This window comes from Maniola hyperantus, chromosome 4 (genome assembly GCF_902806685.2).
Source record: "Maniola hyperantus chromosome 4, iAphHyp1.2, whole genome shotgun sequence".
Classification (NCBI taxonomy): Eukaryota; Metazoa; Arthropoda; class Insecta; order Lepidoptera; family Nymphalidae; genus Maniola; species Maniola hyperantus.
This window is the reverse complement of record NC_048539.1, coordinates 2,510,032-2,525,087: the sequence shown is the minus strand read 5'-3', so window position 1 is coordinate 2,525,087 and position 15,056 is coordinate 2,510,032. Positions and strand designations below refer to the sequence as shown.

The following is a 15,056-nucleotide window of genomic DNA, read 5'->3' as shown; positions in this document are numbered from 1 at the left end:
ACATCGAAATATCTAAAAATTGTCATGAATCCTAAAGTAACTACTTATCTAATTGATATGAGTATACTTCAATAGTTTGAAAAAAATAAAATTTAAAAACAAATGGCAACCAGACCGTAATATAGAATAATACGTAACCGTAATATAAATCTACGTGATCTGGATGCACCTTTATTTTGTAGGCTTAAAAAAATATGTAAAAATGCCATAAAATACCTAATTTTATGAAATTCTTAATATTGATTTAGCTTATATTTAATTTAATGCCAATTAATTTTGATTAAGGAGACGAGTAACATATTAAATTTTTAATTAATTAATAATATTTTTCGTTCAGCAGATAATTTAAAAAACACTATTCAATTCAAATAACACGAATACATCAACAGTCTCACTCACATTCAGTCAAAAAACACAATTTGAGTCTGTGAGTTTACACTTAAATTTTATTTGAAAATTATACATAAAATTTTCAAATTGTACATAATATTATATAATATCAATTGTTTGAAAAATAATAATCACAAATGTATTGTAGTATATTATACAAGGTTATTTTAACAGACAGCCGATTTTTTCGCTGTGAATTCATTAAATAAAACGAACAACTTTTGTTATAAAACTTTGTTCTAAGCTTGTCTACTTGAGATGTTCTTCTTAAACGGTCCGTCTCTAAAAAAACTATGGCAACATTGTATTTTTTGTATTATAGAGTATACAAAAATAAATAATACATAACACTTTGTACCTAATTATTATTTTGATATTTTTTTATAAAAAAAATAGCGAAACTTTATTTTAGAGGTGTAGAGCATAATAATGTTGTATTTATAATAGTTTAAATTCAAATCTAATTTAATTGCTGGTAGTTATTGAATAACCCTGAATAATAAATAACAAGATTCAAATTATATTTTTTTTATAAAGTATTAGGTATATTTTTATTATATTAAAATAGTTCTAGAGTTCTAAGGCAATATTGCCGCGATACGCAGCGGAATATTTAGGACTAGTTATTTTATTTATAATTATTATACAACTTTATTAAAACTAATATATATTTATAATATATAAATACTATGTAAATATAAATTTAGACGCATAGTTTATATTCACACGACACGAGTACGTATAAATAGAAATAACTCGGAGGTACATTTTTAAAAACACCTATAAGGCAGATCCTAGATCCTTTAAGCGGTCGCGTCGGGAATGAATATCTGCATAGAAGATGCAGAAATGCATTAAAATTAAAAAATAGTTCATGGGGTCTAAGTAAAACTAAACGCGCGCGTAATTTCATTCATTTTTCCAAAATGAGTGAGTGTTTTCATAGTAATAAAAAATAGAGCTTGTAATCTATGACCCTAACTACTTGGTACTTACTTTTTACCATCTTCATAAAAGGTGGCGGCCTCAATACAGCTGACCTATTTGGCGGAATTGATGTACGAACGTTACTTCTATCCGAAAAAGATCTGTAGTTACGCGTACTCTTAAGCAATCTCTCAAGTTGCGCCTATGCAAGTTTTACTTCAAAAATTACAATCGTAAAGGCTAGTCTAGGCGTTTGATAATTCTACTGCAATTGTTTTGCTAAATTTGTGGGATTATAAGGTAAGATAATTTGAGTATCTACATATTTATATCAAACATGACCCAGAGTACCCAATCATCAGGTTTTTCATTTGGCACCAAAAATAAACCACAGAGACAAAAAGAAATATTAATTTATAATATTTGAATTTATTTATTGATATAATAGGATATAACCGACGCGACTACTTTACATCTAGATATAATAAAGACGAGAGATCACATTTTATGTAAAAGAGTATTATTATATTATTATTTATATTATACATATTTATAAAACGTCATCGAATCCGTTTAACGTTATATCGATTAGTTAATCGAACTATTAAGTAATTAAAGACAAAGAAATTGCTTATGTTTTTTAGAATATTAAATTGAGATAAGACACCTACTTACGATTGCCTACTTGTTTAATATAACCGAGTTCTATTGTTACTACACCGAGAGATTGAAGAGAATAAATTTTATTTTTCGATTTTTATCGATGTTTATTTATTTGAAGTTAACCATGAAAAAATATTTTAAATCTTTTGCTATGCCCGATTTCCATGTCCTTTGAAAATATTAGGTAATAGTTGACCCTAAAACCTAACCATCTGCTATTAGATCGAGATAGTAACGGTATATTTTCTTGAGTTTGATGTTAAAAAATAATAAAAATGTTTGCTTGGTCAGACATAGAATCCGTGCATAGAGAATTACAAATACAAGAGACATCCGTAAAAACAAATTCGTCTAGCCTAAGTTTAAGTACTCGGTAAATAATTTTAATTCGAATATTTTAATAAGTACTACCTAAATTGAAATATTATTTCTGGAAGATAGTCTTTTTTTAATTTATTTAACAAACATTAATGACTAGTAAAAAAAACAGTTTTAAATAAATAATACATTGTGAAGAGTTTTCTACATCTACTTATAACTATCTACTAGTCGACCGTTCAAACTTTTTTTAAAGATTTGTCTATTTTTATTCATAGTTCTATGATCAATTCCTAAAGAGAGTTACGTAGGCAGCTAATTTGAAATTTAATCTGATAGCACATTACAATAGTTGATGACGTCATTTTTAGAATTAAAATTCTTATATGATTTATTAAATAGTCGTACGTATATTTAATTTAACTGAAATAAAAAATAAGAAAGTACTTTTACTAATTTTATGTTACTACGGTTAGTTGTAAGTATTGTAAAAAGATGGCTCTACTAAAATAAAATAAGACTGGTTTAGGTGGGATAGATTAGTTAGGATGAGTAGAAAGTTTTGCAAAATTTGTTTTTTTATTGTGGAATACGGTATTTTCATAGGTCAAAAATAAATTATTTCTCAGTGAATCGAGGGTCTTCCAAAATACGAAAAATCTACGTCCTTTGTTATTTTAATGTGTGACATTTTGAATTATCGACTAAACTAAGTAAAACACGTCAAAAGATTGTGACGTCACATACCAGTATTTCATAGAAGCTCGCATACTAAACGCGCGCTTTGACGTTTGGTAAAAAGATACTGATTTGGCTAGTTATCTAACACTAGATTAGATCTTGTTTGAATAGTCTAAGGATTAAATATTCCCAGATATAATATTATATACTTAACTGCACAGATATTACTGTTTAAATTATAAAATAGATTTTTTATTACATCCCATCCAAAGATATATATCCTCGTCGTATGAGTCGATGATTCATTAATCTTTCTTCTTTTTCCTAACACTGTTTATTTTCCCAAAAACTGGCAACCCTGCCTGAATACATCAGTTCGCTTAGGAATACGACTGTTGGCTTGGTGGTTGCTTGCAACGCCTAATGTAATGTGCTTTCATCTTAATTATATCTTTATGTTTAATAAATAATTTAATCTACAATGTTTTTGATAACTTTAGTTTATTGCTAGCGGAGTGTCGGAAAATGTTTGAAAATCGTATTTACATATTTTAATATTTTGTGAAGGGAATACTGGCAGCTTCATTTATTTGAAACTTAGGTATGTATATTCCAATTTTGAAATTTGAAATGAGATTGACTTGTTTATATACAAGGTTCTGGTTTTCAGAAATTAAAGACGTACTTAGGTAGGTAATATAAACATTTTTGGACTTTGGAGGAATAGGTATATTATAGATTTAAGTTTAAATATTTTAATTAAGTAATGCATACTGGACCTCGATTTCTTATGATATTGAAAATCGTAAAATGCCTTTTCTGCAGGGGCGTTAACACGGACGTTGTGATCACCTTATTGCGACAATCGCAATAATTGTATTAATTGGCTTAATAATTTATGGCATTATTGCTGCATTTATTCTAGCCAATCTGATACTAGGCGAGAATGGGTAGATACGATTTCAAAGTCATAAAGAATTGGGGCCTTGAAATACTATGGTAAGTTATAAGTAGGTAAATACCTAGTAAATTCGTTCTGATCCCTATTTAATTCGTTCAATTCAAATTATAATCGTTCGTTAAGTTTAGTTTCTTTTGTAAACTTTTTAAGAGCCGTCACCGTTGCACTGTTACAGCTAATCATTCAAATTTGACCTTAAAGTATAGAGTACTTACATATATTTTTCAATGACAAGATACATTCGCTAAGACAGTTTCATGATTTTTCGTTTCAGTAATGTGTAAATTCTATTGCGTTCTCAAGTTTTTTTAATTGAAAAATATACCGATAGGTATATAGATAATGGCAACGCGGTATTGTTTGAGTACCTATACCGGGTATTTTTGCCGTACCGAAAAATCAAGAAATAGCCGATAAAGAGACTGCCTAAGCGATATTGGCCTTATTGATATAATATAGACTCAAACTCATATTTGAATGACATACACTGTGTGCTGTGCTTGAGCGGAGGGGTGAAGATAGTATTGCCCTTAAAACTTTTCAACTGTTGATACTTTTCAATATATGTAAGTGATCCCATAGCCTTGTCATTATAATTTTGCTTTGCAATTAAATATATTATGTTATAATTAATTATTATTAGAGTATTTGTAAGAGTATCTACATATTATAGTAAAGATAGAAACGAAAAGGAAAGCTTTCGTTGATAAAGGAACTTAGCTTTGGAAGAGGTACAAACTTCGATGCCTTAATCATTTATTTACCTCAATAAGAAATTAGTATTTCCTTCAAGATTTTTGTACAAAGAACAGCTAACAAAATCTCAAACGACTTAAAATTTCATTAAGGAAAACTAATTTGACATTTGAGTGAGATTAATATCTATTAAGTAATTTCCATTTCAAATAAGGCTAATATTTATATCATTTGAAATACAGCCAATAACATTTGAAATGAAATTAATATTTGTCATTTGGAATGAGACTAATATTTGTCATTTGATATGAAATTAATATTAGGTATAAGTCATTTGAAATGATACTTATATTAATTGCCATTTCAAATGAGAATAATATTGGTCATTTGAAATGAAACTAATTAGGTACAGCCTACTTATTTGTCAAATAAAATGAGCATAATATTAGTCACTCCCATCCTATTGCTATCTATACAAAAAAGGTTGTAGAATGTAGGTACCTATAGACGCCGATTTCCTGCCTAGTGTGGGAAAAAACACTTTTTTCGAACTAATGTTTCTTTTAGCAATGTTCCCGCAATGTTTCCTCCGAATAGGATAGCGCTATTTGCAGATCCGTGAATTTAGTTTAGTTTGTGGAAACATCGGTATGATCAACATATACAGGGTGTAACCAGATCGCTGGCAAAAATGAAGACAGGTGATAGTACTGATGATTACTGCTGATATGATACCACAAAAAAACGCAAAAATATGCTATAGTTTTGTAAAAGAAAAATTCTAAATCACTAAAACTACAAAATGAGGCAAATGGTTATTGTTATTGGATTGTGTTTACGTAGTATAACAATAACGCTAAGTTTTTGGTAGCGTTTTTTTAAATTCATTATAGGAAAATGCTTGACCGCAATCACACCTGATGGAAAGTGATGATGCGGCCTAGAAGATGCCTATTCACTCTTGTTTTAAAGATACCCGGGTTTTTTTTTTAAATGTGTTCCTTCCTTTTTTCCTCCGACATGGTGGTCGGAAACTTTTGTAGGTCGGTACTATGAATGGCTTTTTTTGCCTTTTTCGTTTTACTGTAATTTATTTATTGTTACTTGCTACACTTAAATGCAGTTCGTTGGGGAGTGTTACATTAAACAAAGCTACATCTTAATTAATTAAAAAAAGATACCCGGGTTGTAATTGGTAGGAAACACATAGCGTTCTGGTTACAACCTGTATGTATAGGTAATATCAGAATAACTGGAACGGAACATATTATTAAGATAAATTGCATCAACCTACTTCAGTATTCAGTATTCGCAAAACTTGTTCTAAACTTACTATCGGGAATGTTGACGACTTAAAGTGTTGTTCAAAGATAGCACGTTAGCAAATTCATGCACGAAAAGTTTCCTTATTTAGAGTTAAATAGCATAGTTGGTGCGGTAATACAGAAATTGGAGAGACAACGTATTTCATCATCGTCCAAGAAACTGTTAAACATTCGAACGCAGATTTCGTAAACTTTTGGCCATTAATTTGAAAATAAGGGTAGATTGGAACGTTCGAAAGTATAACTTCAGACGAATATGTTCTTTTTAGAAATTTTCAGCTTTGTAATCAAAAAAATAACAACTAGTATGAGCATTATTCGCATTTAAGCAATTTTATTTTATCCGCAATCATTGAAAAAAGTGCGGAAACTTGTAGTACAGTTTTTATTTAATTAAAAAAAAGCTAAACTCATAGGCGTATGAAATATTATGCTTCGAAGTACCTATTGTCATATTTGTTTACATAGCTGAAAATTCCTTTACAGATTTTCACAAATGTGTTACCTATCCATGGCCATTCCCCTCTGAACGGCCGCGGCGTCGTCACTGCAGCTCCTTCACAGCTTGAAGGATCCTCTTGACATGTCCTACCTTCGTGACTCCTAAATCGCGAAGATCTCGCCTAGCTAGTGATAAAAGCTCCCTTCCTGTGACGTCGTGTTTGGTAAACGCTTCGCTGTACTCTCCAAGTTCGAGGCTTTCCAGCCAAACTTGTACTTCTTTCACTCCCCAGGTACGAACTTGCGCAGGAGTATGTGTGTTGCCTCCTTCGGAGACGCTACGGCGTCCGCGAAGCCATCGGCTGCCAGTTTTCTTTGGGGGCACCTATGAGGGGAGAGATAGGTTAGGGCGGGTTATTGGAAATTAATGAATGAAAATCTAATAGGGTGTAACTACCTAAGCAGGTTTTACCTGGCTATGTGTTGCCATATACAGTCACTAATGTTTGACTAAAAATGGAAATGGATTGGTATAGGTCCCAGACTGATTAAAAAAGCTAGACTAAGTACTGTGTAACCGCGTGTGAGATAGCGACAGCACGACGTAACGATGAATAACACAACTACCATTGTTTAGTAGTCAATATTTGTATAAACCGCTCAACAATATTTGTATTAAACGTTTTTTATGTGAAAACAAGTAAATAACTATTGAGAAATACAATGATTGGCATCATTCACAAATTCACAAAGTTTGTTTTGCAACTAAAGTTGTATTCCTTGAAAAAAATCGGTTACACGATAAGGGACAAAAATAGGTGAGCTGCGTCTCTGTTTATCACATTAGTAACTTTATCTGTGCTCTCTTTTTAGTGTGAATGAGAAAGCAAACGTTCCTTAATCTAGATTTTTTTACTTCATCTACGGTATAGGTACAATTTTGTAATGGAAAACTGTTTTAAAGATGATCTTACCTAATAGTTGATATGAAAAAGTAGTTTTGCATAAGAAATGTGGAGAAGGAAAATGTGACGTAAGAAGGTTAGGTTAGGTTATGCGTAAAATTAAAATAGTACAATCTAATGCCATCTAGAGACATTCTACGGTATGTCTTTGGAATATTATCGTGTGATGACTGGACAGTGCGGGAGTGATGACAAAATAAATTGTTAAAATAATATTCTCGAAATCATCAATTTTATCTTGGGTATCTTTTATTTTAATTTTTTTTTAATAATTAGAGCCATATCAGTTTCACCCATTTTATCACCCATATTATAAATGTGAAAGTGTGTTTGTTTGTTGGTTTATTGATTTATTGGTTTGTTGGTTTGTCCTTCAATCGTATGTAAGACGTAAGTTTTCACTTGGGTACCTATAGTTAAAGACCTGGAGAGTGGCATAGGCTACTTTTCATCCTGGGAAATCAAAGAGTTCCCAAGGGATTTTTAAAGATCTAAATCCACGCGTACGAAGTCGCGGGCATCAGCTAGTCTAATAATAAATAAATGGGGACCTTAGCAGAGTTGTGGGTACCAATATTTAATTTCTATCTATTCAAAGTTTGTTTTTAGATTAAAGATATTGCACTATCAAACAAAAATTATACAAGAGCGTGGATTGTTTTGCGTGTTAAACGAATCTATGAAAGAGCAACCGCCAAATTTCTAGCTGGTTCTTCTCGGTTTATTTGAATATTAAAAAAACCAATTTACTGAAAACGATATAGATAACATTATAGTAATAACGTTGTGGATTTTGGATTTTAACCTATGTGTATAGTTCTTGCGTTTCACGAAGGCCACTGACTCATGTTTGTGTTTAAGTCGTATCGGTATACGGAAGGTACACTAAATGTGTGCGTTTGACAGCGCTTGCTCGCGACTGATTGGTCCGACATGCACGCACACTTACGCAATGACCATGTAAACGACGTTACCACAAGTAAAGTTCACTAGCCTTCGTGAATTGCAAGAACTGTAATTAATTAATTCATTATATTATATGTAAACATACCTCATCCGCTTGTATGTACGCGAGTCCGTCTCGTGTCGAGCAGCGCGCCAGATGTGCCCGCAGGCCTATTGATGCACTACCCAGGTTAGCCCCGCTGTCCAAAAGCTCGTTACAACTTTCCACCTGTGTTATTAAAAGGGATATCGCTTAATTTCAAACAGTTTTAATTATCCATCAATCAATCAGCCTGTTTGCGCCCACTGCTGGACATAGGCCTTCCCAAGAGCGCGCCACCACACACGATCCTCTGCCTTCCTCCACCCACTTCCCGCTACTTTCTTAAGGTCGTTAGTGCAGCGGTCGTCCCACACTGCGCTTGCCGATACGCGGTCTCGACTCACCGAACACGTCTGCCCCAGCGGCCATCGGTTCTGCGGCAGACGTGGCCTGCCCACTGCCACTTCAGCTGGCTAATTCGTTGAGCTATGTCAGTCACTTTGGTTATCCGACGGATTTCCTCGTTACGGATTTTGTCCCTCAGAGAGACACCCAACATAGCCCGCTCCATAGCACACTGAGCGACTTTGAACTTGTGGACAAGACCAACTGTCAATGTCCACGTCTCAGCGCTATACGCCATCACATGTAGGACACACTCATTAAAGTCTTTCGTCTTTAGGTTTTGGGGTATCGACGAATTGGAGACTTGGGGCAATTTTCCAAATGCTGCCCAGCCCAGCTGTATTCTTTTGTCAGCTTCCTTGTCGGAGTTGTTTCTACCAAGTTGTATTACATGTCCTAGGCTAGTTTTAATTAGCTTTAATTTATTTAATTTCTTCTCCTGACCCGATTTTAATTAAACTTGCACTAACTAGTGTAGCCAACAAGCGTCTCAGTTGCGGCGGAGGCAGGAGTTTCCCCTCGGCGTCTTGAAGCGCGTCGGCCTGCGCTGAGATGCGCCGCGCTATCGCCAGAGAACTGCACACTCGGCCGGTCCCCGCGGTGCTGTTTTCACTTATGCACGCCAGTTTTATCTGTGGGTGTTTTAATGTTTAACTTTATAACTAAGTTATTACAAGCCATAAGTATTTTTCAGTAGGTTACTTATATATTAGACTTCTAAGGCTAATTCCTGAATCTTTTGATTAAATTAATGTTATTTCGAATATCAAAGACTAATTTATTTAATTTTCAAGTGAGGCTGCCCTATTTAAAATGCAACTAAGTATAAGTTCCGCAAATTGCGCGTGGCCGCCATTTTAGTGACGTCAGCACTAGACTGAAGTTTCAAGCTGATGGTATATTTTTTATTTCTGCTGACGTCATTTCGATGTTAATGAGACACGGTTCCAGCGCAATAGCAATTTGCGGGACTTATAACAACAAATTTAAAATTAGGCATAGAGTCATCTATTAGATTTATATTAGTCACTTGAAGTTAGGCTAATATTGGTCATATTTTAAGTGTTACTAATATTGGTCATAAGTACTAAAAATTAAAGATTTTAGAGAAAATTGTATTTGCAGATACAAAAAGCTACAAATGCGTTTGCAAGCGCTTGCTCGCGACTGACTGGTCCGACATGCACGCACACCTACACAATGTCCGTGTAAACGACGTAACCACAAGTAAAGTTCACTCGCCTTCGTAAATTGCAAGAACTGTAACGGAAGTAAAATACCTTACAAAGCTAAAGTTTTAAGCACTAATTACTTCAAGAAACAAAAAAACATAACGAAGTTTCATAGACAACTCACGTGTTTGACTATGGTGTTGACGTCATCCAGTAAGACCAGCAAGTGTGCTGCTTCGGCGGGCGCCAGAGAACGCATGGGCGCGCCCGCGTGCGCTTTCTGTTGCTGCTTCTCATCCCAAGTTCTAAATAAATAAATAAGCCTTTTATTTTCTCTCTTCATGTAACATTTTGTTTTTAAATTCTTATTACTATTCGTTATAACAACATTACCTAAAACAATTTTTACTAATTTTATAACCTTTGCAGTAATTTACATTTTTAAATAAGTACTTAAACCAAAAAAAAAATTAACAAAAATTAATTTCATCCCAAGTTCTATGGAATGGAAAATACTGAGGTTATGTTCTGTTATTTTATTTTAAAGAGAAAATAAAATAATCATTGTAGGGTACACTCGATGCTAAAATGGGTGGTAACCCACGAAATCATGTCGTATAACTAATAATTAGAATTCCTTATCCTCAAGACTTTACCAGCGTTTGTCAATTTTGTTGGCTAAGTGATTCTAAGAAGATTTTGACTTCCGACACTATAAGTTGCTACTCCTGCTTTAACATTTTCGATTAGGTAAAACCCAAGAGTTGTCATTCCTTTAGGAACTTACCAATTTTGAATCTTTACTAGGTGGATCTCCATTTCAAAAGACATTCTTTTGAGGGTAAGCTTGCAAGTTTCAGTGTTGCTAGAGGTCATGAGTCGAGTTCAAGTGAAATGTGGCGTGATCTGTAATGAGCCAGACTTGTACGAACCTTAGCCTGCCATGCCCATAACCCAAGGAACAATAACCGAAGGATGTGTTAGACATCCACAAATTTCTTGTCATCATCATCAGACAGTCATGTTCTCGACACAGCCCTGCACTGCGCTACACGGTGTTGCAGCACAAACCTCAAGCTGGTCTCCAACGCCCTGGAGCGGCACAGCATCTGCGCCCTGTTCTTGTGTATGATGCGCACGCAGCCGGGCGGCTGCAGCCACGCCTCACCGTCCACCTGCACGGGCACGCATTCTTCGCCCAGGATGTTGATCTGCACAGCCCTGCACTGCGCTATACGGTGTTTCTGCAGGTTTATCAGGCGTGACGCAGCCATCTGTGCTGAGCCAAATACTGCTACCACCTGCGCACAGTAAATATTGATGTAAAATTTTATGCAGAAGCCAAATCTAATGGGCATTTTTTTAAACTGTCAGATAGGCTTGCACTTGACGATAGTTATGCTTGAGGTACGGAGCAATGATGAGGTTAGAGCGCAATTGCCTAGAAGACCTATTCACGCTTGCCTTGAAGGTATTCAAGCTATAAGTACGTGGCAGGAAACACTGACGCCGGAAGACATTCCACACCTTAGCGGTTCGTATCAGAAACGTTTAGCAAAAACGTTTCGTACGAGTAGATTGGATGTCGACTACATAAGGGTGCAAACGTTCACGGTACACGGCACATGAAATTAAATGTTTTATTATCGGTAAAAGGTGGGAAACCTTGGCTACAACTTGGTAACTATCATTACGCAATTAATGAGCTCCTAGTAGATAGGACAGAATGTCATGAAATCTACCGTGGGTTGGAAAGGTATATTCACCTGGGTCTGAAAGACGTAAGATAGTTTTTCTCTGTAACTTGGTGTTATTGGAGATTATCATTACTGAAAAGTTTAAAAATATTAAAATTTTACTCACTTCCAATATCCGATCGTCAAAAGACGGAGCAAGAAAGATATCGTCTCCTCTCGTCCCTCCCCAAAAGTTGGTCCCTCCCATGAACGAAGATATATTCAGCACGACGATTCCCTGGAGCTCTGGGAGTGGTATCCTTTGTCCATCGCATTCCAACTGGACACGCTGTCCCAGATGTCTGAAAAGTCACTACACTACAGCATATAAGTACAATAAAAATATTATACTTTTTAATTGATGTCTTAACATTGATTAAAAAATATGTTTTTTCAATTATATTTCCAAAATATTTTGCAAACTACTTGGTTTATTACGAGCATGATAATTGATTATTTAAGATGAGATTATTAGCACCTAATTTCAATTTGAAATTTCTGGCTCTTATTTTTTTCATCAAAGTACTTCTACCAAAAGCTAAAAAATATTTTCATTACTAATATGACTAAGTAGGTATATGGTTATTATTAAAGTAAATATTGCCTACCTGTACGTCCTGTTAACCCACTCCTTCGACCCGAGGACACCATACCACATATAATTCCTCGCCCTTGATCTACATTTCTCAGGATGCTCCTCCCTTTTGTTATGAAAATCCAGGGTTATCTTCGCATCTATACCAATTCCAAAATAGTTGTTCATTACCGCTCGTTCATAAAATCCTTCTAGGAGGGTCTCATCGGGATCCATCAATGGGCTTACTGCAGCACATAGCGCATCAGCATTGGCCAAAAGACATTGGCTTATGAAACCTTGTGTGACATGTGGCCATGCTGGTAGGGAGACCAAGGGATTGATGATTGGCAGCTTTTTAGCTCGTTCGCTGGTATCCGACTTGGTTGTACTTCCTCCACCACCTGCAGTGCCGCCTTCACCCCATATTGATGACACTGATGTTGATAGCCTGCTTTTTAAAAGATTTTTGATTAAACTTTATTTGGAGATTTTTGTGCATCAGCCTTCATTCATCATGTTAAAAATACGAGTTTTAAATATTCGATAGGTACTTAGCAGTATTTGCGCATGTAAAAGAAACAAGTAAGGTCATTTGAATTTAATGCAGATCATAACAATCAGGAAATGTTTATTGAAGTATATAATCAAATAATTCAACTAACTTGTCAGGTTCGCCCGGCTTGAAGAGACTCCCGCATGATATCCTCCTGGTGGCTGCTGGGGAGCAACTGAGGAACTGGCCATATTCCGGGTCTGAGCCTAGAAGTTTTGGATTGTCAGATTGTCGTCTTTCTCTATCTCTAACATTAGGTTCTGGAGAGTAGACACTTAACGTGTCCGTTCCTTGGTCGTATATATCACTTAGAACTGACGCCATACGGCTTTGACAGGTTTTGACGCTTCTTTCTTCGCTGTGAGACGGCGATGGAGGTTCAACTACAACGCTCACTTGAGGAAATTGTATTTGTTCTCTAAATTCGGATTTCTTCTCTTCAATGTCTGGTATCGTTTTCGGTAATTCCTTTTTTGGGGAAGTTCGAACATTCGGAGTTTCATCACCTCTTGATGAAAGCTCTTCTGTTGTTTTGGGCAAAAGATTCTTTAGACTTGTCTCGTCAACCACTTTCTTCTTCATACTTTTCCTCAGTGCTTTCCGAAACGACTTTCTTGCAATATCATTTCCTTCTTCAAATTGTGCTAAGCTGCAATATTTGATTTGCTCTTCAGCTTTCGCCGCGTTTTCGATATAAAATACTCTGTTCTCGTAACCAAACTTCTCAACTTCGTTTTCGGCGGGTTTTTTGATTTTCGATATGTATTTCATTTTCCCTTTAGTTTTCCTTTCTAAACTGGGATGACGGCTGTCCACGTCCACGGGGATATCGGAAACTGTATCTGACGTGAATAGAGTCGTGTCATCCGTATAAGTCTCGTTTTCGCCGTTTTTGCCCATCATCGCTAGAAGAACGTCTTGTCCAAGCATCGAGCTGATGTCATCCATTATAGATTCACCGTGTATAGTTTCAGAATTCATGTACGTATCAGAAATTTCGGGTGAATCGATGTGTCCAATACCGACACTCTCCTCCGTGTCTCCCGGTTTGGAGTCAATGATCTCCGATATTAAGCTAAAGTCGTCGCTAATGTTGGACCCCTCGGAACTGGTCGCATCTAGCTCCAGGTCTGCGCTGGAGAGCTTCATCTCCGGCGTGCAGTCTCCGCTCCCCGGCGTCTCTCTGTCGCAAACATCTTGGAAGTGCACGTCGTCCGTATACGGTTTGTCGATGTCTATTATAGTCAATTGGTCCGATTCATAAGTTTCTCCCTGTATTAACGAATCTCTCTTATCACTATCGTCTGAGATAACTAAGTTAGGTATTGTAAGACTACTGCTATTATACGTGGTGCTAGTCCGCTCGATATCGGGCCTCAGGAGGTTTTTACAGGAGCTAGTATCACAGGAGGAAAGATTGGAAGGCGAAAGACGGTCCTGAGGCGATATTGAGCATGGTTTGCGACTACACTTATCAACGTCCAAGCTGTCTACACGATCTTGTGGGTTTGAACTTATTAACTTAACTATGTCTTCATCTACATCTGGAATGCTGTGAACAAAAGAAAAGAAAAATATATTTCAATCGCAAAGAATAAGAGAGTCAAAAAGGAAATCCGTAGGAGAGTAAACGGTAAGCCCGTAAAGTGGACGGTAAAGTCCAACAGATTAACAAGCTGAAGTAGTAGTGTCCATGTAGTGTCTTGATGGCCGCTGGGGTAATGTACTGGAAAGGACCGGGGACCGCGTGCCGGCAAGCGAAGCGAAGGACGATCTCCACTGCGCTGGGAAGGACAACGTCCTTAAGACTAAGGGCTGAGGCACATCTTGTAAGGTGAGCAGCGTGCAGTAAGAGAGCGCCGTGCCGGTACTGCTACTCAGGACGCTTTTGTGTGTATGAAATATGAACATGACGTTACTGAGACGAACGCTGCACGTCCCGTTTCGCTTAACGCCCGACTACAGCACGCTTAAGGGCCCACGCTAAGAAGTGGGTGGTGACCATGTGTGGTGGCTCGCTCTTGAGGCCTTTGTATGCAAGCGAGGCAGATTGCTTGATTGGCTTACTTCTCTGGTTGCATGGAGGCGGCGGAGACGGCGGAGGCGGCGGAGGAGCGGCGGCTGTCGGCAAAGCCGCGCGGCACGGGCAGCGCGCCGCTGTCCGGTGCGGCGCCGCCCTCCGGCACCGGCCTGGCTGAGCTCGCACCACTCGCCTCGCCACGGATCGCGTCCTGCACCATCGTTTACCGTGTTAAATA

General features: G+C 36.5%; 1 protein-coding gene across 5 annotated transcripts in view; it reads right to left on the bottom strand.

Moving 5' to 3' along the window:
- Window positions 1-6,371: 6,371 nt before the first annotated feature.
- LOC117981953 (diacylglycerol kinase eta) overlaps window positions 6,372-15,056 on the bottom strand; it is a 108,409-nt gene continuing 99,724 nt past the window's right edge. For 4 of the 5 annotated variants that reach the window (XM_069498108.1, XM_069498110.1, XM_034968221.2 and 1 more), the window contains 9 exons: window positions 14,866-15,029; window positions 12,908-14,350; window positions 12,277-12,696; window positions 11,796-11,970; window positions 11,004-11,233; window positions 10,117-10,237; window positions 9,231-9,392; window positions 8,419-8,541; window positions 6,372-6,787 (listed from right to left, as the gene is read on the bottom strand). In XM_069498108.1, the coding sequence (XP_069354209.1) occupies window positions 6,506-6,787; window positions 8,419-8,541; window positions 9,231-9,392; window positions 10,117-10,237; window positions 11,004-11,233; window positions 11,796-11,970; window positions 12,277-12,696; window positions 12,908-14,350; window positions 14,866-15,029 (3,120 nt within the window). In that variant the 3' untranslated portion in view covers window positions 6,372-6,505. The remainder of the gene's footprint in view (window positions 6,788-8,418; window positions 8,542-9,230; window positions 9,393-10,116; window positions 10,238-11,003; window positions 11,234-11,795; window positions 11,971-12,276; window positions 12,697-12,907; window positions 14,351-14,865; window positions 15,030-15,056) is intronic. The other variant, XM_069498109.1, reaches the window with a different exon arrangement.